The 26,016-nt window shown below is 44.1% G+C and overlaps 3 protein-coding genes across 3 annotated transcripts in view; 2 read left to right on the top strand and 1 right to left on the bottom strand.

Annotated features, from left to right (window-relative positions):
- Positions 1-6,578: 6,578 nt before the first annotated feature.
- Positions 6,579-8,195, bottom strand: cdk5r1b (cyclin dependent kinase 5, regulatory subunit 1b (p35); the record flags this gene model as incomplete). The annotated part of the gene is made up of 2 exons (XM_080517648.1): positions 6,579-6,600; positions 7,291-8,195. The coding sequence occupies 2 exons, from the start codon at positions 8,193-8,195 to the stop codon at positions 6,579-6,581; spliced, it is 927 nt and encodes a 308-aa protein (XP_080373774.1).
- Positions 8,196-10,702: 2,507 nt separating this feature from the next.
- Positions 10,703-18,849, top strand: psmd11b (proteasome 26S subunit, non-ATPase 11b). Its single transcript, XM_080517381.1, has 13 exons — positions 10,703-10,794; positions 11,869-11,970; positions 12,657-12,853; positions 14,534-14,591; positions 14,716-14,910; positions 15,570-15,714; positions 15,961-16,025; positions 16,542-16,600; positions 16,855-16,980; positions 17,078-17,113; positions 17,203-17,254; positions 17,563-17,705; positions 17,813-18,849. Exons 1-12 carry the CDS (start codon positions 10,704-10,706, stop codon positions 17,703-17,705), a joined length of 1,269 nt encoding a protein of 422 aa, XP_080373507.1. The 5' UTR covers position 10,703; the 3' UTR covers positions 17,813-18,849.
- A 1,294-nt stretch (positions 18,850-20,143) lies between these two features.
- LOC308146149 (vesicle-fusing ATPase-like) overlaps positions 20,144-26,016 on the top strand; it is a 21,261-nt gene continuing 15,388 nt past the window's right edge. Inside the window, exons 1-7 of the mRNA XM_080517829.1 lie at positions 20,144-20,238; positions 21,951-22,036; positions 22,734-22,830; positions 23,339-23,378; positions 25,092-25,258; positions 25,672-25,779; positions 25,861-25,936. Of these exons, the coding sequence (XP_080373955.1) occupies positions 20,227-20,238; positions 21,951-22,036; positions 22,734-22,830; positions 23,339-23,378; positions 25,092-25,258; positions 25,672-25,779; positions 25,861-25,936 (586 nt within the window). The 5' untranslated portion in view covers positions 20,144-20,226. The remainder of the gene's footprint in view (positions 20,239-21,950; positions 22,037-22,733; positions 22,831-23,338; positions 23,379-25,091; positions 25,259-25,671; positions 25,780-25,860; positions 25,937-26,016) is intronic.

A 26,016-nucleotide genomic window follows, 5' to 3' on the forward strand; every position in this document is an offset into this window, starting at 1 on the left:
GAATACATTTCCAATTTCCAGCAGCCTCCCCTCGGTTCTCCCGAGAGCTGCTGAAATTGAAGTGGGAGCTTTCAGATGATTTATTCCCATTTTGCAGTTACTCCTTTCCAGTTACAGCCTCGCCTTGGATCTCTCAAATTCTGTTGCGTTTGCCAGACTCCATATTTGTTGTTCCCGCTTTCCACTTGGCTCCCTGAGCTTCACCTTCTCTCTCCTCAACACTCTCAAATACATAGCTGGGAACTGGGATAATGGGAATTTTTTTAATCTAGCCCTATTAATTTAAATATGTTCAACTACTACTTATCAATTAATCTCACCATTTCCTTCTGAAAACTGTCAAAGTAAATGATTCCCACTTTTCGAGTGGAATGTTGTCATTTTTCCCATTTCCCAGTTGCTCATGAACACACCATCAGCCTCAGGTTGCTCCTCTTGAAAACTGTCAAACTTCCCACTTGGAAAAGAGGAATTTTTTTTGTATTTGAAAACATTCAGGAGCATTTTTCCCACCGGGAAGTTTGACCTTTCCCACTTCCGAGTTTGTCATGAATTCACCGTAACGGGACATTCACACGGATCGAGAACGCGAGGTGTAAATATCTGGGTTTGTCGTCGTGTCGGTGTGTTTCTGATAAAGTAGGAAAATCGATCTCATTTAAAGTGTTTGGTAATCTCAAATAATCTGAGTGAAATGATGAGATGTCAAAGAGAAATGTGCTTTTATGAAGTTATTTGATGAGGATGACTCCACGCAAAACCATCAAAGGAAGTCTGTAGGTTGTTTTGTTTTTTTCTCTCGTTTGTTCTCCGCTGGCTGATTTTTTTTTTCCTCCGGCAGCGGTTTGATTCAGTTCGACGAGGGAAAAGACACTTTTTGAACTATTGATCTCACAAACTGTAAGTCGGGGGAACAAGCTTGATTGTCGGTTAGCGGCTCATTGACCCGGCCGGTAATGAGACAGCTTATTCTAAAAGCTTCACAGACACTTTACCGCGGGAGACGGGACACCGAATGAAGTTAATTTCTTTATTTAGGGCCCGACGGGGCCGCACTTCAAAGCTCGGCTGGAGCTTCGGGACGCCGGCGCCGTCGTTATGAAATTCACCGTGAGCGGCGATCCCACAGGAACAGAACCATTTAACAGCTTGCTTTATTTCTTGATTGTAATATGGAGCCTCCTGAAATATTTAAAAGTTTAATATAATGGCAGATAAGCAAACTTCAGAGCCTCATTAAAATATTTTGGATGATCTGAAGTGCATCTGCATTAAATTAAAAAAAATACAAGTGGTATGATTTGGGGGGGTTTCAACGTTAAAATAAAAACATTGTGAATAATTGGAACTAAAACTTTGTGGCAAAGTTGAAATATATTATTTACAACATATGAATGCATGAAAACCTTAAAATTCTCTCCAATAAGTCAAAGATACTTTTAACTTTTTAAGTTTACTTTTCATAATTTAGTTGATTCCTACTTTTCAGTTTCATTCTGGAAATTTTTATTTTCACAAAATTCAAAATTCTTTTTTTTGTTTTGTTTTGTTTTTAATCTTTTCAGAGTTCATTTGAGTGTGTAGCCAAATCCTGGCTGAATTCATAAATGATTAAATGTTTAATTAAGGGGGGAATTACCAGTTTCTGTGAGAAAAGCTGAGCTCAAACCCTGAAATAACGTTCAGACATTCACGTTGGATTATAGCTGATGGTCGTACAGATATCTGAGGAAGAAAGGCTTTAAAACACTATGATCTCCCTGCTCCTCTTCTTCCTCCTCTTCCTCCTCTTCCTCTGGCTCCTCGCCCAGCTCAGGCTGACTGTACCATCCTGCAGGGCAGCGAAGGGCTTTTTTGTTTTGTTTTTACTGTCTTTCTCTGGGTTCTGTGCCCCGGAGGCGTGGAAATAATCTGCAGAGCAGCAACCAGACATGTCCAACAATCCCATGCAGTTGTACAACGTTTGGTGAAGCAATGCAGAGGAATAAGATCCCAAATCTTTTGTTTTTTTAAATGCACTTAACTCCACCTTGAAAGTTAACAATATTTAAACGTGGTTGTTTAAATATTAAATGAGCAAAGCTATGTACACCTAGTTAATGAAGGACGGGGTCTCAAAGTGGGTTTATGTTGAAGTGAGCGCTCTAAAACAAGATTTATTTGCTCATGTTGATGATTATCGAATCTCTCAGTTCAACAAAGTGCTCAGAAATCTCGAGATTAATTTTATCGGCTAATTCTCTCTTCCTAATTAAGCTAACGTGTAAAATTGCCTGTAGGTTTTTACACATTGTGGCTCAAACGGGGTAAATAAAGGGTTTGTTTTTGTGTCGACATTCACATGCCACATTGGAATGTCAATACATTTTAGTGCCATTGTGTCTCTCCCTTTTTTTTTTTTTTTTTTTACAGTGAGACAGACATTCCTCTTGTTTCATCAGACTTATGACTGTTATTATTACACTTCTTATTATTTCCATCCATGTAAGCCAAAAGGTAACAAACTCTCCTCTGTAATTTATTCTGTAATCTGTTGCTTTCAGCGAAACCTGTACACACCAATTATTCAGTATGTGCCTAATTTTGTATTAAGTATATATTTTTGTTTAATACGATGCTCCCATGAATATACTGTAATATCCAGATTAAGTCTAAAGGGAAATACTGTAATTCTCATTTGATGCATAAGAATATTTTTCAATAATCAGTTTAATAATAAATGTTGTTGTCCTTTGCTTCAGTGGCTGGTTGTGGAGTTGTTGGCTCGACCGCAGCGCTTCTCCGTCGCGTGACGTGTTAATAGCCGAGGACGAGTTCAGCGCTAATCCGCCCGCTAAACAGCTGTTTGATTGGGTGACGTAGATAAAGCCGCCGCTCTCCCCGGGGGCGTCGGCTACCTCGGCGGAGTTTGTCGTCTCCGCCGCAGGGAGGCGGCCGACTGACCTGGTGGGAAGGAGCGAATCAGGACTGGTGGCAGATTATCGGCCTCCGAAGGGTTTTACTGCAAACTGCAGAGCGGCTTCACCAACGTGACCTCTTACATCTGATGCATCTTGCACCTAATGTCACCTTTCAAGTGGAAGATTTTGCCTCTTTTAAAGAAAGACCATTGAAGACCATTTCCGCCGTGGAACAAATGCAGTAATATGGACTTAACAGTTTTCTTTCCGCCACGTTGCTTCTAAAAATACACCACAAGATGTTCGGTAACTTGCTCCATCCTTCGGTTAACTTAATTTGCCACAGCAGCCAAACTCATCAGACTTCAGATGTGACTCATCCTGCCAATATTGATTTTTTTTTTTATTTGCACATCTCAACATCGTTGCTTGCAAAAGCAACCTCTCTCTGTACTTTCTGACCGTGCGTGACGTGAGACACAATCCCAAGACACGAGCCAATCGGATACAGGGTGGGCGGGTCTTCACGCCTTCAATTCATGAAATGATTACATTTACCGCTTAACAGCAGATATGGATGACGCTGTGGTGCGGCGTGGTGTTTCAGTGCTTTCCTCACTCGGCTTTGGACACACACACACACACACACACACACACACACACACACACACACACACACACACACACACACACCGACTCCTTCAATCACAGCGGTGACACTAATCTCTAAAAATCAATCCAGGCTTTCCATCATAGCTGCACAGAACTGGATGCCAAGTTCTAGAAAATGGAATTATGTGAGCCACGAGGCCACCGGGCTCCTCGGGTCTCCAGTCGCTCTTTGGTGTCACCGGCAGCGCCATCACGCTTATTTACGCTTCTGTAAAGTGTGTGTGGAGTTTGGTGTCATTGCTCAAACACGTGTGTGTGTGTGTGTGGGGAGTATTTGTAGGGAGATAAAGGGGTTTAATCCCAGATTGTAAAAAAAATCTGAAGGATCAACAATAACAGCTGATTATTATTGTATATGTGAATGCATGTCTTCATAACAATGGTTTTTAATGCCCAGTTTAAGATGGATGAAAGTGAGAAACTGTCCTTTGCTGCATGATTGTGTAGTGGTTGTCTCTCTCTCTCTCTCTCGCCTCACTGTGAGATTATTCCTGGTTTGAGCACAAATTTAGCACCATTTCTGTGACGAGATTAAATGTCCCTCTTGTGCACGTGTGGGTAAAATCCTGTGGAGGACTCGTGGACTCACAAAACCAGATGAGTGACTTCCTTCAACGATCAGTGCATTTTATTTTTCCATCACAGTACAAAAATAAATTAAAATAAGCAGAAACGAACTGAAAAAAGTTTCAATTACAGCAACGGCTTGTTTCTTTCCCCCCCTCCCCCAAAAAAAAGAAGAAAAAAAAAAAAGATGTTTATTGAACAGCATCGAACACCCGCTGACCTTTGACCCCCCCCCCCCCAGCGAGGAGAAAAGACCCGGTCCTGCAGCGGCGTAGTCGCTGTGGCTCCTCGTCGCGTCACGCGTTCATCCACTCACTCGTTCACTCACTCATTCGCTCACTCAGCCGTCGCCTCTCTTTTTTTTTTTTTTTTTTCAAATCACTGTTTCGTTTAGTTTTTTTTTTATCTACAAAGTACGCAACAACATACAGAAAAGAATCCGACAGAAGTCTTCAACTATCACTTGAGTCTTTTTTTTTGTTTGTTTGTTTTTGTTGTTTTTTTTGTTTTGTTTTTATGCTTTTTGAAAGTATTTTCTCAAACAACTACTCAACGATGCGAGTGAAGAAACATGGCACGTGTTCAGGTGACTCTGGGCGTGGGAGAGAGAAAACCAGATCTGGGATGTCTGTTTGAGGCCGTTCGTCATCGATGACCCCCCCCCCAACCCTAGCCTAACCCCCCCACCGCTATCTAGATCCATTCCCACAGCAGTGAAGGTCGTGTGCTGTGAAGCCGTTTGTGTTCACAACTTTAAAGCCTTTTGTCGGCGCTACCGGCTCCACTAAGCTCCGTTTGTCGATTTGAAAAACACTGCAAAGCAACACGAGGGGGCACAGATCATCGCTCGTGACATGAGACATAAGAAACCGGCGAACGCGCGTTCGACGTGACGCCTGGAAGGAAATACTGCGGGTCCCCCCCCCCAGTAGTTCCCGCCTCCGTGAAGACAATGAATGAGGTGCTGCAGAGAAGCAGCTTCGAACCCGGAAGTGTCTCGTTGGTTCTGGGTGCTTTTGGTTTTTTTTTCCCTGCGTGGCGGAGCTGCTGCTTCACTGTGCTTCTCGACAGTGACGATGGAGGAGTCATTGTCAGTGAATTACTTTGTTCCCTTGGAAAGAAGAGCCCCTGTGCTTTCTGCCTCTGATATGTGGGACAGCAGGTTGGGTCGGCTCCGGATTCAGGTCAGTGTCGCAGAATGAGGAAAAGGAAGAAGGAGCTGCTTTCAAGGGCGTTTTTTTTTTTTTCTGCTGCGAAAAATAAAGTCCCGGTGCGTGAAGCGTCCTTGAAGGGTGTCTCATTGGCGACGGTCAGATTTAACAGCGGTTTTTGATCTAAGGGCTTTTTCAATTCGATATCCATTGATGAATCCCTGCAACATTCATTTGCATAAACCAGATCAATCGTCATTCCCACCAAAGATAAGCACGCCAGCCTCACTGGCAAACCCTTCCCTTCCTAAGAGCCTCTCGCCATTGTCCTTCCATTTTACATTGAATGTGCCTAAATAATTAATACAGAAATGGCAATAAATTAGAAGTAAGTAGTTATTAGGAGATGAAAATCCACCTTGTCCAGTGGACAAACCATCCATGATATGGCACTGTTTTAACATTGTGTATGCTGAATCATAAGCACAAAAAAAGAAAAAGAAAAAGTCAAACGTCATTCCAAAGTGGTTTGCGACACACAACCCACCGACAAAAGTACAAAAAGAATTTCCCTGGTAAACAAATAGCCTATTTTAGCAAGCAGAGCTAAATAAACTAGTGTCACTTGGTTCACAGCATTCTCTAAATGCAGATGCAGTTGGTTTACAAATCAAGTAAAAAGAAGTAAAGTTGCTCCTTCCCTCCTGGTAAATCTGGAAAATCGCATGGCACACGTGCAAAACATTACATCTCTAAGTAAAAAAAAAACAAAATAAAGGTCAAAGTAAACTTGTTCCAGAAAAAAGCAATAAATAAGCCTCCGTAAGGTGTAAGCCTCTGAGGAGCAAAACATCCATTAACTTGTTTCGGGGGAGGGAGGGGGGGCTTTCGTGATGAAAATAAAGTAAAGTCTTTCTGAAACACACGAGACGACCACTGAGGACGAGTCCACCGGCTCCGTCTCCGGTTTTATTATCAAAAGTCCAACATTGCGGTGCCTTGTTGTCCACCCAGTCGGTGTTTTATAAGTCCACAATCAGAAACCCTCCCGAAAGCACGGATCCATCATCGACGCCTCCCCCCCCCTCCACCCCCCCCCCCCCCCCCCCCCCCCCCTCGTCCGCCCCACAGGTCCCTCCGAGATGACCGGATGTGCCTCTCAGCAGAAAAACAGAAAGCGTCCAGTCAGTGGTATCTGCATTATCGGAGGGGTGTTGGCATACCAGAGAGCCGGGGGGGTTTTGCAGCCGGGGAAGCCTGCTCATCCATGATGCATGAAGAAAGCCAGTCAGGCGATGGCCCTCACCCTCCTGCAGGAGGCAGTGCACATCACAGGGTCAGTCAGAAGGTCGCCGCGAGGCTGCTGCAGCCCCGGGCCTGTCCACATTCATTGCTGTAGATGTATTCTCCCTTTTTTTTTTTTTTCTTTACATTGTTTTTGTCTTTTTCATTGTCTCAAGAGTTTGTTTTTGTTTGTTTTTTGTGTGGTTTTTTTTCTAAAGATTTGTCAGTGTTTCATAGAGATATAGTATATCTGTACGTTAGCAAAGGATTTACCCAAGTCTGGCATTTTTTTTTTTTTTTTTTTTTGTATGTGTGTGTTTGTGTATCGTTCTCAAAAAAAATCGCTTTCATTCTCGGGTTTTATGGGTTCATCAACCTTTACCAGGCTGAAAATAGAATTTGGCCCTGATAGTTACAGGCAATAAAAGAAAAGAGTGCTGTTGCTTATGAAACCTCATCCACGCCCCGACTATTTGATGACCATTGTGTCAAGTATTCATCCCTCCATTCCCCCACAAGCTGAAGATTATCAGTCCTGCAAGATACAAAGTTGCTATAAATACCAAACGCTCCCTAATTAGGCAAGTCTCTGTGATGAAAATTGAACAAGTAGCATCAGAGGTGATGTTTAAAATGCCAGACTGGGGTACGCCCCCACCTACCCTGGCCCTACCCCCCCCTCCCTCCCCCCATCCCCACCCCCAGCATCCCCTCACCGGTCCAGGCCGATGAGCAGGCGGCTCCTCTCCTCCTCCTTCTGGCTCTCGTTCTTCAGGTCGGCAAACACCTGAGTGAAGTAGTGCGGGTCGGAGTTGATCTGCAGCATCTTGCCGCTCATCAGGTTGATGATGGACAGGCAGCGGTCCCAGAAGGTCTCCTTGGAGCTCTCCACCAGGAAGGGCTTGAGCGGGTAGGAGATCTCGTTGCCCATGTAGGAGTAGGACAGGTAGAGGCAGGTGAGCAGCACGGCCTGCAGCTCGTGCTCCGTGGCCACCTCGGAGGAGACCACGTCGCGGCACAGCATGTAGACGAAGACCACGTTGGCCGGGGTGATGAAGCCCTGGTCCTGCCAGCCCTGCAGCAGCAGGGAGCGGTCCACGCTGCGCAGCCACAGCACCGGGTCGGTGGGCGAGAGGTGCTTGAGCCGGTAGCAGCGCCGGCACAGGAACTCCCCGAGGCAGCGCAGCAGCTCGCTGGTGGACGCCTGCACGATCACCCTCTTGGGGGTCCCCGGGGCCACGTTGGAGTTGGCGAGGGGGGCCTTCTTGACGGAGGAGACTGGGATGTTGGAGCTCTTGGTGAGGGCCGGGGTGCTCGGGTCCTGGGTGAAGGTGGACAGGTTGGCGCAGGACTGCGACTTCTTCAGGTTCTCGTTGTTCAGGTGGGTGACATTGTTCTGGTAGGTGCCGTTCGGCTGCACCTTCTTGGAGCCTTTCTTCTTGGCCGACACCGCTACGATCCGCTTCCACGGGAGCACGTTGATGAGCGAGTGGCGCTTCAGGTTCTTGTCTTTGGCGTTCTTGCTGTTCTGCACGGCCGTGTAGTGGCCCACGGTGGCCGGCCCATCCTCGAACAGGGCCGCCTTCCGGTAGCTGGGAGACAAAGACAGCACGGTTCCCATTGTGGCTGCGGGAAGGCGGTCGGGAGGGAGTCTGCCAGGCGGGGGGAGATCCTGAGGGTCTCGGAGCCTCAACGCTGCAGGGAGGAGTCCCGGCTACAAGCTGCCGATGAGCATCTAAAACCGCTGGAGGAGATTGTCCGGTGAAAATCTGTCTGAGGGGATCAGAAACACCTCGACTGAAGCTGTGGCGTATTTCAGCTCTGTCGCCTCTGAAAACAGAAACCAACAGCAATAATGAGGAGAAGACCTCACGAAAGATCAAATACATTTCAGTGGTTCATGCATACTTTATCGTTATCAAGCTTATTTGAGATAATGTTCCAGATACCATCTGCTTTTAACCTCGGGCTTATTTTGCTGTATTGATTCGACTCAGTAAGTGGTGGAATGGATCAGGCCAGAGTTTATTCTAATTCATTCAAACTGTGCAGACCCCCGTTGCTGCAGATGATCAATGCAATAAGCAGGTGAATCATCCACACTATGAATATTTCAGCATGAAATGACGCCGAGGCTCACATTCACCCGCAGCAGATTATTCCGCGTCAACAGCCATAATAAGGGCGACTGTTGGAGGGAATCAAACGGCCCGTGAAAAAAAAAAAAAAAAAAAAGAGTCTTGCATCGTGGCTTCGGGAAGATTTGGTATCATTTTCACGAGCAATGGCCGACGAATCAGAGCGCGCCGCGCTCCACAGCTCGGACTAAAATGGAAGACGGGAACATATAAACACCGTATGAACAGGTGAAGGTCGAGTTTGGTGCAAACACAACTCGGCAGGGGGAAGCACAAAGCCAAGGTCATGCAAGATAACCACATTAATATCGGATGAGCACATCGAGGATCGCTCTGCATGACATCCTCACTGCAGCACGAAGCGAAAGCATCCGATGGGTCGAGTTTGCGCATCATCCTTCATTCCATCACCCTGTTATCAGCCTCGCCGCTCGCCTTTTGTATTGACAAGAGAGACGATCAGCTCTGAAAAGGGCCGATAATAGAGGATCGGTTGGCCTTCTGGCTGCGATAACGAGCTGTGCACATCGGTTGCTCTCCGTGGTGCTGAAACCGAATCTGCGTCGAAGCGAGGCTGTACGATAGGCGGTGGCTTACAATGAAGAACATCCTCACATTTACCTTTTTGCGCATCTATATTTCTACAGGCAAATCTGTGTTGGAATCGATTTGTCTGTTTTCAGCCTCTTACCATCATTTTCTTTCTTTTTTTTTTAATCAACAGCATCTTTATAATTAGAGCTGCGCATTGCTTGTTTTCAAAAAGGCTCCACGAATCTGTGCCAACCCGTGAGCGACACTTTGAGCGCAAAAGTCCCCCGAATTGAAAGCAGACTCACCAAATCTGCCCTTCAGTGAGAAGCAAAGATGTCGCCCCTCGAGTCTCGAGTCCTCACAAAACGAGATTAAAACATAAAACCATCCCGGGAGGTTGAAAAAAAAAAAATGCAACAAGGAGAATAATCCAAGTCCAGTCCCAGAAAGAAAAACAAGCCGTGTGTGTGTGAACGCGCCTGCTGTCGGCGGTGCGCAGCCGTGGAATGGATGCTGGGATGATGAAGATGTGCTGCTGGTCCTCCTCTGGTGGATGCTGCGAGGGCTGATGTTGTGTTGTGTCACTGGCGGTGAGTACGGCTGGCTGACGCAAAGGCGGTGGAGGGGCGCCGCTGTGCGCTCTGCTGTGCGCTCTGCGCGCGCTGCTGCTGCTGGAAACAACTCCGCCTAGCAGCGGGCGCGCATGCACACTGAATCCGTTGAACCCTCGAGGTGTTTTTCTTCCTCGCACCCCCACAGCACCGACCTGCAACCATCAGCGTCCATCTCGAGGACCTTCACCCACTTACGAAATTAGTAACCAGAAGGTCTCCAGGGCAGGACTGAATATGGATCAGTCACGTCAGCTGGTCTGCTCCAGTTTAATCTCCATATAGCCGTGCCACTATAATCTATCCATCCATCCATTCATCCATTCATCCACCCATTACCTGGGATTGGCTGCAGCGCCCCACGAACATGAACATGTAGCGTGAAAGTAAAAGAACGTCAAGAAACGGCAGATAGTAAAGGAAGACATTTTGAAAGGTGCACACTTTTGAAAAAGAAGTTGAAATAAGCTCCATATCCTTAAAAGTACAATTTTAAAGATGCACAGTTTTGGAAAAGAAAGTAACCTCCCTTAAAACTACATTCTTAAAGGTGTAAACTTCAGGAAAAACAGGTTTGAATAAAATGCATTATTATTATTAAATAAGCAACATTTTTTCCCCGAAAACTATATTTTAAAAGGTGCACAATTGTGGAAAATGAGTTAAAACAGGAGAGGTTTTTTTCCCCCATTAAAACTACATTTCCCACGTACGCTTCCGGTCAGCATGACGTCGCACCGTGCAGATCACGTGCTCCTGGCACGCCGTCCGGACAACGTGACGTAACACGCTGCGGGTCACGTAGTCCGGGCACGTCGTTTTCAATGAGCAGCATTCATTGGCAAGATGGCGGCTGCAGCGGTGGTGGAGTTTCAGAGAGCCCAGTCTCTCATTAGCACGGATCGTAACGCTTCTATCGACATCCTGCACTCGATAGGTGGGTGAAACGGCGGCGGCTCGACTCCCTGGAGTTCCGTTTTTTGTTCTGTCCTCGGTCGTTGATGTTCTGTTAGCATGTAGCTCAGTAGCTCTACATAACCGGCACCGTGCTGACTCACTATGTTAGCTCGTTAGCATTGGAGCTAACGCCAGGCCTGAGGCAGAAATGATTGTCAGTTTTGCTTAGAAACCGCCACATTTTAACGTCAAGCTTTTAGGTTCGACAAGCTGTGTCCTCAATGAGCACAGTTTGTTCAGAGTGCTGTCCAATAGACACTGACATATTAGAGTACAGGCTAACGTCGTTAGCCTGTTGTCACAAGCTTCTCAGTGATTGTGTGCAAGTCAGGGCTTTACTTTGTTAATGATTTAATGACATTTCCAAATAGTTCATACAATTTTAGTTTGTGTGGTTACGGTTGCAGTTGGCTCATGTTTTGTCCTCGCTGGTCTCTGTGTTGGTGTCCTCAAATTGCCTTGTCACACCGGCTGTCATCTTGTCCTTTCACCCTGTTTACCTCTTCACTCAGCCTCCGCTACGCAAAGTGTTGTCGGTGGCGATTGACTCGTTTCACTGCCAATATTTACACAAATGTTTTGATAATGGTTTGTCAATAATATACAATAAACATTAAGAACAACAATGTACTATTACACAGTGTGGTCATGTCGAGGGACTTTTATGATTCCCAGCTACACGTTTAATGACAAGATAAACAATAAATCAGGACAATTTGTGCTCCATTGTAATCTACTTTACGCATGAAGTGCACATTAAGAGGTAGAAATCTAATACAGAGTGTATGTGAAGAACATCCAAGTCACTTAATGACAGCTATTATTACTATTGCTCATAATTGTGTTGTTTTGACCTTATTTCTCCTCACTGTATCTGTTTAGATGCAAATGACTGCAGTAGCAGTGTTTCTGGCAGTTTCTTCTGTTTAGTTTGTTATTAAAAACAAAGTTTTCACTGTGTGTCTCTGGCTTTTGGGGGGGAAATCACTGATTGCAATATGTCGAGTTTAAATGCATGTATTCCTCTAAAATGAGGTCTTCTTTCTTGCAACAGTGAGGAGAGATGTTCAGGAAAACGATGAAGAAGCAGTCAGAGTTAAAGAGCAAAGCATCCTGGAGCTGGGGACGCTCCTGGCAAAGACGGGACAGGCTGCAGGTAAAGCTTGATCTTTGGAAGACTTCAGATCATTTCGTCACGTCGTCACTAACATAAATCCGGATAAGAACCTTCAATGAAGAGTCACGATAATAAATTGAGCTAAAAATGGTTAAATGGAATGAATGCGATAAAGTGCAAGGTCACTGGGGCTAAATTCAGTTCAGTGATACCAACGGGAATCTTAAAACACTTTGTCCTGCACTGTGGGACCAGGAACCTTCGTCCAGAGGGGAGGAGCTTGAATTCGCCACGTAAAGGACGAGAGTCACTATTAAGGTTTGCTGAAGTCATCCTCTACCTGTTTATTGATCAGGGAGGCTTGAAAAGACAGTGACTCACCGATGAGACGACTGGAACATTTTACCATTTGGTTCAGTGGGTTTCTTTCTTTTAAAGAGGTCTGACCAAACCAGGCCACCAAGCAAAACGATAAAACAGAATCAGGATTGTTCTGTCATTGTAGAAAAAAAGCACATTTTCTGAGACAGTGGAGACGCCGATCAGCCTTTTTACAGGCCGACTTGCAATTTTCCTTTAATTAAAGTGACTCTGTGCCTGTCTTGTTGGTTTCTAAAGTTCAATGACCATATCTTTTTGTTTTTGAAATGTTCAATTGAAGGTGGGGCTCTTCGCACCACTGGGCCGTGACCAGTGGGTAATCCTGATACTCTTTCTGTGCTCAGAACTCGGGGGGCTGCTGAAGTTCGTGAGGCCTTTCCTGATCTCCATCAGCAAGGCGAAGGCGGCGCGGCTCGTCCGCTCCCTGCTCGACCTCTTCCTCGACATGGAGGCAGCGACGGGGCAGGAGGTGGAGCTGTGTCTCGAATGCATCGAGTGGGCAAAGGCAGAGAAGAGGACCTTCCTACGGCAGGCTCTGGAGGTGAGGGCGTCCCGGAAAGGCTTCATCCACATCACTTACAGTCTTTCTTTCTAAATTTCTAACAGAAATGGCACAGTTGCTGGGTGGATTCAGAGGAGTTGTGATTATCTGAACAAAAATAGAACATCCCCCATTGTTTAAGCAAACTATCCACTTTGAAATGATTAAAAAATAAAAGACTTGTCATTTTTATGAATGGAAATTTAAATTTGATTGCATTGTCTGTTGAAAACTATTTTATTTCAATTATTTTACTTGTTTGATTCTATTTAAATTCAACTTGAACGTCGCAAAAATAAAATAGAGGCATTTTGCAATAGAAATTTCTTTTAACTGACAAGATTTAACCTTCTATTTTTTTGGGTGTTGAAATAAATGACAGATCAGTGAACTTTACAGTTTTTTGAGATGCACCCTCACAATGTACACACACGGTGTTTATTGTTCCATTTCTATTTCTCACTGAAATCTATTTCACTGTTCGGTGCCCTCACCCACAACAGCGCGAAAAAGAAAGAAATGTCTCTTCCAATGTGGCGTCAGACAGAAATGATCCGGATCTCCTGAGTCCACCTTCACACCTGTAATTCCCCGCAGCCCTGAACGCATCACCTGCGTGCAGAGCTTCTTTCATTTCTTATTCTCAGACCAGCTCCGGTGTTAAAAGTAATTTGTGTTTAACTGTTGGATGGAAATCCGTTGCTGCCGCATTACACCCCATGACAACACAGGTTATGATTAATTCTGGTGAAGACAAAAATGACATCAATCCCCCCCCCCCCCCCCCCCCCCCCCCCCATTACAGAAACAGAAATAGCATCTGTGGGAAGGATCAAATTCAACATGCTCTGAGTCAGTGAGTGGGATCTGCTCACGTCTCAGACGGTTAATGACGGAGCGTTTTGTTGTCGGAGGATACGCAGCACCGCCAAATGAGAGCAGGATCAAAAGCCCATAAACACAAGAAGCGGTGCGAAACCCCCCCCCCCCCCTAACCACCCCCCAACCACCCCCACCCTCCACATCCACTTTGTGCTTTGAGGCCAAATGAGACTCAGAATATCTGAAGCACAAGATACCGACTCAAAGGTTTTGTGTTGGTAATGTGAGGAGGGAAACTACTGTTATGTTTGAGGCTTTGGGCAGAGTTGAAGCTCTCCAGCCAGGAAACAATCACACTGCTTTGTGTACAAGACCGTCGGTGATTCAGTACTGAACACTAACTGTTTTCATAGTTTTTGTTTTTCATAGTCCCCCCCCCCCCCCCAAGTCTCCAGAAGAGCTGATGATTTAGTGTAATCGCCACAAAATGAATATACTTCCACTACATGTGAACAATAACTAATGCAGTTAAAAAAAAAAACTTATCTTTGAGGAGTATTTAACTTTTCTTGAACACATTCCTTCTTCAAGACGGATGTAATGCTGCTTTAAAATGCCGCAAACCAATGAAAACAAGTTGATTTCTATTTTTTTTTTAATCCTCTATTTGAAGTTATTAAAGGAAAATGTAGATGCTCATATTGGAAGGATTTTTCTATAAATTACTCGTTTTTCCAGCATCCACCTGACCTTCAAGATATATTTCTAATAAGACCTAGTTAATGATGTCCTGTAGTTCTCGTTCTGGTGTTGATGATCGGTGCCTTTCATTAACTGCTCCTTTCACTCTCCTCTCAGGCTCGACTGATCTCCCTCTACTTTGACACCAAAAGATACCAGGAGGCCTTGGCTCTTGGTGAGTGCGCACAGGGAAATGCCGTTATTCTTCTTCTTCCTCCTCCGTTATTTTCCCGAATGACGCCTATCGGGACTAAAAACCGAGTCTCCTGTAAAGCTCACGTCCGCCGCTTCCCTCCCAGGCTCTCAGCTGCTCCAGGAGCTGAAGAAGATGGACGACAAAGCTCTCCTGGTGGAGGTGCAGCTGCTGGAAAGCAAGACGTATCACGCCCTCAGTAACCTGCCCAAAGCTCGCGCCGCCCTCACCTCAGCCCGAACCACCGCCAACGCCATCTACTGTCCTCCCAAGCTCCAGGCGGCGCTGGACATGCAGTCAGGTCAGAAGGCCGGCCGTCTCCCCTCAAATGTGTGGGATTATACAACGAGATTATATTTACAGTTGTTATTTAAACCACAATTCCTCATGGTACATCACCGTATGACGGCAGTGACTGAAAATCTCAATAACCTGATTTTTAACTAAGATCTACTACTTTTTTTTTTAGTGTTTTCCACATTTTTTCTCTGGTAACCAACATTTAATTTGATCAGTAAATATGATATCCGGTTTATTTCAAACTCAGTTTGATTGAAGGGACCCCCCCATGTAATCTTCATGGTTGTTAATATTTAATTCAGTTTGACAGTGACAGGCCAGCGTTGTTTGTTTTTGAAGCTTCCGTTTTGAAGTTTTCACTTTCAGTCTTTTCGCACCAACCAAACACCCCGGGGCTTTTTTCCAGAGAGAAACACCATCAATCCTGCATGAGTGAGCGATGAACCGTATTAACACTTAAAACGTCCACAAATATACAACACGGGAGGGGAAACGAGGGAAAAACTAGCGTTTACTGGACTTTTTTCTGTGTGAATTTAATGCTTTCTGCTCCAATCAGACCAAACCACTAAAACCTAGAGCAGCTTGTTGCCGCTGGTTAGAACTGCTCTACCCACAGAACTGATTTCAGGGAATCGTCCTTTCACCTCCACGTTTCAGGAATCATCCACGCAGCCGAGGAGAAAGACTGGAAGACGGCCTACTCCTACTTCTTCGAGGCCTTCGAGGGCTACGACTCCATCGACAGTCCCAGAGCCATCACGGCGCTCAAGTACATGCTGCTGTGCAAGATTGTGCTCAACCTGTGAGTAACAACCTCCAGACTCGGCGCTCTCGTCGCCTTTGGTTTGTGTCGGAAACTTTATTCGCATTCCAGAAGTGAACAAAACAGGAAACGGGGAGTTTTTAAGAGTAAATATTGCAGCCTGCTCACTGGAAACAGCCGTGTTATTTGCTGGAATTGATCACAGATTAATGAGATTTCTCTGGCAGTGTGATGGTTTAAAAGCAATGAAGCAAGCAATGACTGTGTTCGATGTTCCTCTTTCAGCCCAGAAGAAGTTCAGTCGCTGATCGGAGGGAAACTTGGTCTGCGACACGCCGGCCGACAGGCACGTAGCACTCAGCCAACATTTAATGCTTGTTTCACACGAAAAGGTTAGAGGTTGTTGGTAAACCAAGAAATTCAAGGTACACGAACTCAAAAAAATTCAACTCTTTCTTAAATTTTTTTTAAGTAATGAAAATGCTAAAATATGTCTTCTTTTTTTTTTCCCCTCTGATTTAAAAATAAAAAATCGGTTGGATTTTAGAAATGTTTTAGTTTAAGTATAGAACAAAATGAAACCATTAGATTTTCAATCATTTTCTATTCTTTGGAGAATATTCTGCATGCCAGTGTATGAAAATAAAAAAGTGCCCAGAGCGCTGCCCTGAGGAACCCCGACAGCTGCTGGAGGACCGAACCCAGTCTCTTGATGTTCCTTGATTGGAGATGTACCAGTTGATCTGTGTTCAGTATTTATATTATCCCCTTCACAGTAACTTGTCCGTAAGCGTCAGCATTTAATTCTGAATTTTATTATTTTCTGTCTAATCGTTTGATTTTTTTTGCTTCGTCTCTTCAGACAGACGCACTGAAATGTGTTGCCCAGGCCAGCAAGAACCGATCGTTAGCAGACTTTGAAAATGTAAGAATCTCTTCCTCACCTTCAAATAGGACTTTTTATTTTTTTTCTTTGAATGAGGGAAAAAAAGCTAAATGACAGACACATTGTAAACAATCTTCATAACAGCTGTTTTAATTCCAGGGAATTTTATTGGATTGCTTTTAGAAGCAAACTGATTTTTGTCAAACAGGAAGTCGCCTTGTGTTTGAGCCACGATTATATTGGTTGATCATGTGAGCTGGTTTTTATAGTGTGTGTGTGTGTGTGTGGTTCAGGCCCTCACAGAGTACAGAGCGGAACTGAGGGACGATCCCATCATCAACACTCACCTGGCCAAGCTGTACGACAACCTGCTGGAACAGAACCTCATCAGAGTGATCGAGCCGTTCTCCAGAGTACAGGTCGGAACCGCGATTAAAAAAATAAAAAAATAAAAAATCATTTCCACCTTCAAAACGGTCCGACGGGACTGACGTGAGCTTTCTCTTCCGTTTTCAGATAGAACACATATCGGGTCTAATCAAACTATCGAACGTAAGGAGTGAAGCCGTCCCTCCGTTTCTCCTCGCTCTGACGTCTCGTCGTTAAATCTTCTAAACTTTTGTTTTCTTCGTCTTCTGCAGGCCGAAGTTGAGAGGAAATTATCACAGATGATCCTGGACAAGAAGTTTCACGGTAATATCGAAATGTTTCACCATTTCAAAACACTTTTTCTCCGTAACTCCTCTTTTTTCTCGCATTTAATTATTTTTTTCACTTAATTTTCATGCGTTTCGCACGATATATTGCAAATTTAACGCCACGACAAGGACAGTAAATACTTCCCATGCATTCGCCTCGTCGTTTTCCACGCGACCTCGCATCGAGCGGCGACGTCGACGGAACCGGGAGAAATAAAAAAGCAGAAAATGTTGTTTAAAAAAAAACAAAAAAAACCGGATGTTTGGTTCTCAAGCCGTCTGTGTTGTGGCGTCGTCCTCCAGGCATCCTGGACCAGGGCGAAGGCGTCCTGATCATCTTCGAGGAGCCGCCGGTGGACAAAACGTACGGCGCCGCCCTGGAAACCATTCAGAACATGAGCAAAGTCGTGGACTCGCTTTACAACAAAGCCAAGAAGCTGACATAGGTGAGCCGGAGCGGAGGAACCGTCTCGTCTCCTCTTTGTTTTGTTTTGTTTTTTTCTTTCCTCCCTCCGTCTTTAACGCTGAAGTGGTGTGTGTTTGTGATCCTCAGAGCAGACGGCCTCGTCCCGACACGGAGGTGACTGTGTGTGTTTGACCAGCGTGTGTAACGTTTTAAAAGAAGGGGACAAGGGAGCGAAGAAAACAAAAAAAAAAATACGAGAAAAAAAAAGAAAAAAGCCCTCAAAAGTCCCACAAACTGCAACAAACAGGATTTCCCCCCATCACACCCCCTCTTCCTCCTCCTCCTCCTCCTCCTCCTCAACGGACAGCATCACTTTGTTTCCTTCAGGATTCTGTAAACACTCAGCGGCCACGTCAGGCCATCAGGGAATATTGTACAACCACAATAAAAAAGGTTTAAGAATACATATATGTTTGTATCTACTGTAAGCTGGGATCCGCCGAGCCTGAAGCCGACTCACACGTTGACCTCTGACCTCGGGCTCAGTCCAGGCTTTCCCCCCCCTCCACCCCCCCCTCCCTCCCTCCGGTCCTCGACTCTCAGAAGCACACTCTTCAGTTTCTTTTTTTTTTTTTTCTTTTCCGGAAGGTCTGGATGCTGAATATCTGTGGTTAGAGCGCCCTCTAGCGCTGGTTTGGTTCCTCCCGCCTCTCCAGATCAACGCCAACAGTTCGGTTCCCGTTGTATTTCAAACCTATTAAACTCACTTCAGTTGTTTTGGGGTTTTTTTTTGAGGTTTTTTTTGTTGTTGTTTTGTTTTGGTTGTTTATTTTTTAAGAAATCAGATGGTTGCCACATGTCTGCCCCACCCCTGCTAATCTAAACTCCTGGAACGAACAGGATGCCATTTCACCACCAGTGCCACTTTCTGGGCGCTTCTTGTTTGCCTCGGCCTTTTGGGTGCAATGTGAAATCGCGGGCGAGCGTCTCGTCCGTCGCTAGGTCCTAGCACGAGTGCGGTCTTGCTAGTAACCAAACTATTTCTATGGTTTTGATTTGGTTTAAAAACAACCACCCCCTCCCTCCCTCCCCCCCCCTACACACCTCCCACACCCCTCCTCTTCTTTTCTTTTTCGGTTTTGTTTTTCTCTTATAAAGACATTTTCGAAAATAAATATTTTGTATTTTACGGATTTTGTCTCCCTCTTCTTCTGTGCGTCAAAGTCACGGGTTTTAATACTGCGGGGGTGTCGCGACTGATCATTAAAGAAATTAAACTACTGCTAACTAGTCCACATGTCGAGGGGTGTCCAAACCTTTTCACAATTTTGATGCTTATTTTAAATTTTTTTCCAGAAAGTCATAATCATCAAAGAAGTAAACAGTTTAACCTGTCAAGTTATTTTTCCTAAACCTTTCTGTTTTTGTTTCAGTTGCACATATTCCAGGTTATTCATAGATTTTATAGGATTTGCAGAAATAATCAATCTTTCAATGTCAGTTCAGGCGAGCTGCATTTTTTGGAAAGTAAAAAGTGATCATGAGTCTCGGTTGGCTTTCAGATCGTAGTTTACTATGATCATGTAGTAGTAATATATATAAGATTTTATCCAGTGTAACTCATCCAGATGTTTCATTGTTCTTCAAAGACGACATTCAAATGTATTCAGCCTTCAATTCTTCACTCTCATCCCTCACTGAACTTAAAAGGGTTTTAACTCATAGACAAACTTTGCAAAGATGTTAGTGTGGGTGGTCTCAAGGTAAAGTTCATGGAAATATACAATAGTAGGTATAAAGGCAAGCTCGTTGAGTAAACAAAATATGGTGTAAAATATCCATCAGCATATGTGATGGAGCAGAAAGATATTTTTGACAAACAAACTTCCAAACTTGTTCTGGTCTTTAGCTGCATTTTGACCGAACGACCTGGAGCCTTTACTTCTTTGTGCTCTGAAGGAACCACACGAGTTCCTGTGCTCGTATGTGTTTCCCAAGTGGGGTTGAAGCCTACAAACACCTCAGGAAGAACAGCACTGCTTTGGAATGAACGGACAGTATCACCATCCTGAAAGTTAACATCAAGTTGGATTAAGCCATTTGGAATTATATTGGCCATCAATCTGTTTTCTCGTGCACATATATCAAAATGGAGAATTTAAATACATAACTGTTGTTAAAACTTCCTTTTTTCTTTCTTTCTTTTAAACATTTCTCACTTTTCAGAGTCCACTTCAGGAGAAATGATATGATTTACGTAAAACTGCTCAAACTCATTTTCACAACTTATGATTAAAAACAAAAGAGAAGGAAAGAACGTCAAGTTATTCGAACCAGGAAAAAGTGATGGGTTGTTAAATTTGGATAAATAATTAAAAAAAACAACTTATAAGTCCCTTTTATTTACCGAAGTTTTTTTTTTTTCTCACGCGCTGTCGTGCGTGATGACGTAGCACGCACAGATCCCGCCCCTCGAACGTCACGTACTCCGGCTGCGGAACCGTTTGTGCTGAACTGCAGTTTCCGCCGGAGTGTAAAAGAAATAAGCTCAAAACTCAGCGATGGCCACTCGGGTGAGTTAAACTCGTACTTGTTTCAGGGGAGGGGAGAAAAATGTAGATTAAAGTTAGTGTGTGTTTGTGAAACAGTGGAGGGTTTTCTTTATTTTAACACGTCAGTTGAGCCAGCGCAGCACGCGCTGTGTGGAGGATTCAGCTGTCAGTCAAACCGTTGAGCCCGGAAGAGAAAGAAAGTAACTCCAAGTAACTCATGACCGCTTTTTATTTTTACTCTTTCTGCTCCTAAAAATGGGTTTTAACTCGACTGTTTTTGGCCGGAGCGGATTGTTTCCGCCTCCTAGCCAGTGTAAACCTGCAGCTGTAAACAAATATGAAGCTTTTAATGGCTCAGTCTGCTTCACAGGTGTGATGTTATAAAAAAAGGAAGTTTGGTGGTTTTAAACACATCATGGAGATATTGACATATTTCAATTGTTTCTTCTAGTTTGTTAATGTTACGTAACAGAATCATCAATGTTGTTCTCCAGTCTTTTCCCAAACACTAAAACTCAACTTTAAGTCTTGTATCTAGTCACGCAAGAAGTTTTTATTCTCAAGTATTGTCTTTTGGGTTTGAGCTGAAGAAGTACAAATACATTATGTTAAGTGCATTAAGTGCATTTGGTTAAATATCGTTCTACAAAACGTGCAATCTCAACATCACACCATCTCTTGTGAGTCTGAATTAGAACAAACGTACATGATGGAAAGAATAGAAAGTCAGAAATTATTTACAAAGCTGGAATTTGGAAATATATGCACAATAAATAATGAATCCAAATGGTTTTATGTATATATATAATTTTGATTAGCTCGATTGACGATAAGATTTACTGGCATTCATGTACTAACGATTTCTTGACTGCATGTCGTGTCTGAATGTCGATTTTAGCAGATTAAGTTCAGGAATATTTATATTTGTATTTGAAGCATTACCATCCTTAAAAGTTTGAGCTGATTACATACAAGCAATGTAATGAATTTACTTGGATTATTATACATTGGAAAAGTTTTTCTTTACTTTTAATTAATGTGTAATACAATAGAGAGGTGGCGTTGATGTGTATGAGGGCCCAAAACATTAAGAGCAGAAATTAACCGTTCAATCCCAAACAGATATTCTTCATTTCCTCAGTTTCTTGCTCAGTAGTTTTTCCACATTAAACTGTAATCTCATGTAATGCAGTCGGAACAGAGGAGCTGCATCTCTTTTCCCAGTCGTCATGACGACAGCCTGTTAAACTGTCAACCTAACATGACGACACGTCCTTGAATCAGCGCGGTAGCAAAAATTAAGCATGATAGACGTGATTTTCAAAGTCTGGCTCATGGAGCAGGAACAAACGATATAATATTATCAAACTGAGGTATCATGAGCAGATCCAGACGGCAAACAAAGGAGGCCGACTTCACACTCAACCAGGTTTCAGAAGCTGTAAAGAAATCACCATGGCAACGTGCATGTAGTGGTGTGTGTGTGTGTGTGAAGCCACAGGACAGCTGATGAAGCAAATGAAATGTTTATAATTCTGCTTCAAAGCCTCACAAATGACACTCAAATGTAATTTCCTGCACACAAACACCCCGTTTAGATCAATTTATGGTTTTCACAAGTTAATTGGCCTTTTTTTTATTTTTTTTTATTTGTCTCCGTAAGTGCAAATCCACTTCCTTTCTCTGAATTTCACCCACTTTCTGCCTTTCCTTCCGCCTCTGCTGGTTTACAGTCGATGCTGGCGGACCGATGCCCCACAGACGAGCTGTCGTTGACCAACTGCGCCGTCATCAGTGACAAGGAGCCGCAGTTTGAGCAGTGAGTGTCGTCGTGGAGTTGTTTGTAACCTCTGGATCCTTTCCGGTCAGCGAGAAAATGTGAAAACTACCAGACGGCAGAGATTCAGAGGTTTGAGGAGAAAAACGTCTCGGGAGCAAGACGTTTTAAAGTTTAAAACGAAGAACAACAGAGGAATAAGGCTCAACGATTCACTAAATCTGAGCCTTATTTACATGTTTTTCGTCACTTCTGCAGCCATAATATCAAATAAATCCAGATGTCAGAGTCATGAACAGATCAAAGTTACCTGGAGCTTTTTAAGAACAACGAGTTTGAGTGTTTTCACCTTTTTATTAAACCTGTTCACAGCTTTGCCTTGGCGCTCCTCCTCACATCTGGAATTATGGCAGATTTGAGTTTTTTCTCTCTCTCTCTAATGCAAAACGAATGGACTCAAAAACTTTTTCTTCCCCATTGCCATCAGACTCCTGAACAGCTTCTGACATGTTGACATTTTGCACATCTCACTTTCTTACTAATATTTTTGCACTGCTATTTTATTTTATTCTATTTTTATTCTATTTTTTGCGTATATACTTATTTATGTATGTCGGCTCCAGGGTAGACGGCAAAATAAGAATTTCATTCACTGTGAAACCTGGCTTTTGCTGTTGAGATGACAATAAAAACACCTTGAAAACACCCTATTCATTTATTTTCTGTCACTTCACGGCAGACACGTGATCGTCCGCAACTCGGCCCACAACTTTGTGTTCAGCCTGAAGTCTCATCCCAGAGTGAATCCCGGGGCGATCGGCTTCAGCCTGCCGCAGGTGAGCCCACATTTCCGTTTCCTTCGATAATCGTCCGCTATGAACACGTTTCTTTCACCTGAAAGCTTTTAAAAAAAACAAAACCAAACCTTCCTGTATCGTTCCGTTTGAACCCTCTGAGCTGTTTTTGTGTGTGTTTGTCTCAATTCGTCTGCCACTGCTGTTTCCCTCTTTTGCCTTCTCTGTCTCTTGGCTGCTCTTCCTGCATCTGTAAACAGCAGCACACAGGTACGACTGCAACCTCCCCCAGTCCGTCTTATTTCACCGCTGAAACACAATCCGTCCTTACAGTATGTAAACTCTAGAATTCATGGAGATGCGGTGAAATAAGACCCTTCTGAAGAGGATTGTTAGACTGTGAAATGTGTTGTGTTGTGAATTGAAAGCGTAGCTTTGTGAAAAAAAAAACATCATTTAAAGCGGCGATACACAACATGTGGAGTTTCCTCGCTCCGTGTCGATTGGAAACACACTTTCTTTAAATGTCTTCCTGTGTTTCCCCTTGCAGAGGAAATGGGCCGGCCTTTCGGTTGGACAGGAGGTTCAAGGTGAGCCGAAACCCTTTGTTTTTATTTATTATTTGTTTGTTAACCACTAGGGGGCAGCAGAACACAGCGATGAGCGGAGCCGGAGGCCTGAACCTGCAGCTCTTTCGCTAAATCCGTCTGCAACAATCTTTCAGTCAGTTTGAGTCGACAGATGTGACGAATTAAAACCAAAATTTAACTCCAGGCGTTTGAGAGTAGATCCGTCATTAACTTTATTATTTCTTAATTAAGAAGAAAATTAACAGTTACATCATCACATCACAGTTATTAACATTAAAAAAGAAGCATGCAGCCATAGCATAGGGACTTCGGAGGGATTATCACTGGGATTAGAGACTATTTGGGATTACAAGGTACTTCAAGGATTATGAGGCACAGTTTGACAATCACACACGTTCCATTTTTTACTTTTCATGCGTGAATAGGCACAGCTACAGCTACTGATTGTTTACAGATATTTATTTATGACGAACACGGATTTATCCAATAATGAAAAGTCTGATTATTCACTGTGAACGGTGCTGATTTATTTGTGCTGCGAGGAAAAAAAGAGGATGTTGAATATCAGTGGCAGGTTTTTTTTTCCCCTGACTTCAGCTCCACTTTTGGTCTCTACGATTGATCCCATCCAAACTCTGACCATCTGAGACGCACATGCTCACAGCCACACTTAACTGGAAATGTCAAAATCAGCTTTAACGTCAAAATGAACATTCTATTGCACTGTAGGGGGGGCAAATCACGAGAGGAATACTCCCCGTGAGGCACAAATAGTAACTAATACACAGATTAGCTGTTAAAGATAAAAAAAAAAGTTTAATTATAAGTTGATTTATGTGTTCTCACATGCAGGATGTTCTCTTTCGGTGCCTCTGATGATTCGTCACCTGTTAATCTTCCTTTCTCTCTTCTGCTGAAAGCCCTTTGAGTCACGGAGGAAGAGACGCTAGCGCCGTTACGCAGCAGACCGTGAATCACTCGTCAAGCTTTGAAGTGATCGACACTAAAAGGGAGCGCGGCCTCTCTGTTAGTGTGTGTGTGTGTGTGTGTGTGTACTGACGTCTGACACACACATCACGCCGATGCCAATTAGACGGAAATGCAGCGTGGGAGGCTTTAACCTGCGTCCACACGCCGATCGACGTTTCCCTCCACGCCGTGAGAGTGACGTGCGCCGCGGCACTACTTTGCCTGATCTAAAGAATAAAAGCGTGTACTTTCTCCTGTTTAAGCCGCGCCATATGTTTCAATAACTCCCGTAATGGAGCGACTCCATCAGCCGTGTCTGCCGGTAACTGTGGGGTGATTAATGCGCCGCTACCGTGGGGATAATTTCCCTAATTGCCTGTCGGCAGTGGAAATATTAGCGTGCCACACACACACACACACATTCACACGATCTAATTTCCATAATGAGCCACACGCAGCTCCCAAAAGTGAACAAGGCACTAAAGATCATATGGAATCCACAAGCTGCCTGCTGCTTTTTTTGCAGGAGTGAAGTCTCACATTAAAAATACAAAAAGAAGCACGTTTGGATTCTAATAGCTCGCGAACAAGGAGATCGCCACTCGGGTTATTTTACAGATCGGCTTGAGCTGCTTGAGAGGACGAGGAAAGGCTGATAGAAACGGTGTTTTGTGGGTTAAAAACAACCCAAAAAAAAAGATATGAAGTCATGATTACGTCCGTCTGTCCTCGTCTCTGCTGCAGTGACAAACTACAAGTTCGACAAGTCCAAGCAGTTGGTCAGCAGCATGACGGTGGAGGTGGACTTCCTGTCCAAGAAGACGGTGGACAGCAACCCGTACGACTCGGACAAGATGGCGAGCGAGTTCATCCAGCACTTCAACAACCAGGCGTTCAGCGTCAAGCAGCAGGTCGGTCGTGGGAGATTCCTTCTCCTTTGTGCACCGTTGACGTGTAAACTGGCTAAATCTGGATTCTGTTTGCGTCGACGTCGAGTTCAACTTGCGCTCAGCTGAGATGTGATTTATGCAGGATCTTTGAGAAGCAATGAAACGGCTTTGAATCGTACGTTTAATTTATCGTCTGATACCATTAGCTCCAAATTGGGTCGTATTTTCCCCCTGAACTGAAAAGAGTTTGACTCCGCTGCTTTAAACTCTGTTTATTTATCCTTCTTTCCATCCGTCCTGTCTATAATGTCCCCTGTAGTTCCCGTGTTACTAAGTTATTAGACTTTATTAAGCACAGTTTGGCTCAAATCTACTTTTACACCACAAGTTTGCATATCTTCTTTTTTTTTTTTTTTTGCCTCCTCTTCCTTCAGCTGGCGTTTAGTTTCTCCGATAAGCTGTTTGGGCTGGTGGTGAAAGACATGGAGGCCATGGATCCGAGCGTCCTGAAGGGGAACAACGCCAGCGAGAAGAAGAACAAGGTACTTTTACGTTAATATCCACGCTGCCCTCCTTCTCAGCCGGGCGCGACATCAACTGATAGCAAATTTTTCCTCCCACAGATTGAAATCGGTCTGTTGCTGCCAAACAGCCAGGTGATTTTTGAGAAATCGGAGAGTTCGTCCATGACCCTGATTGGTGAGTGCAGCATGAGACGAGACCACAGCTGCGATTCGACATATAACCACCGGGGGGCGACCTCCACACATTTATTTAGC

This window comes from Blennius ocellaris, assembly GCF_963422515.1.
Source record: "Blennius ocellaris genome assembly, chromosome: 21".
In the NCBI taxonomy this organism is placed as follows: domain Eukaryota; kingdom Metazoa; phylum Chordata; class Actinopteri; order Blenniiformes; family Blenniidae; genus Blennius; species Blennius ocellaris.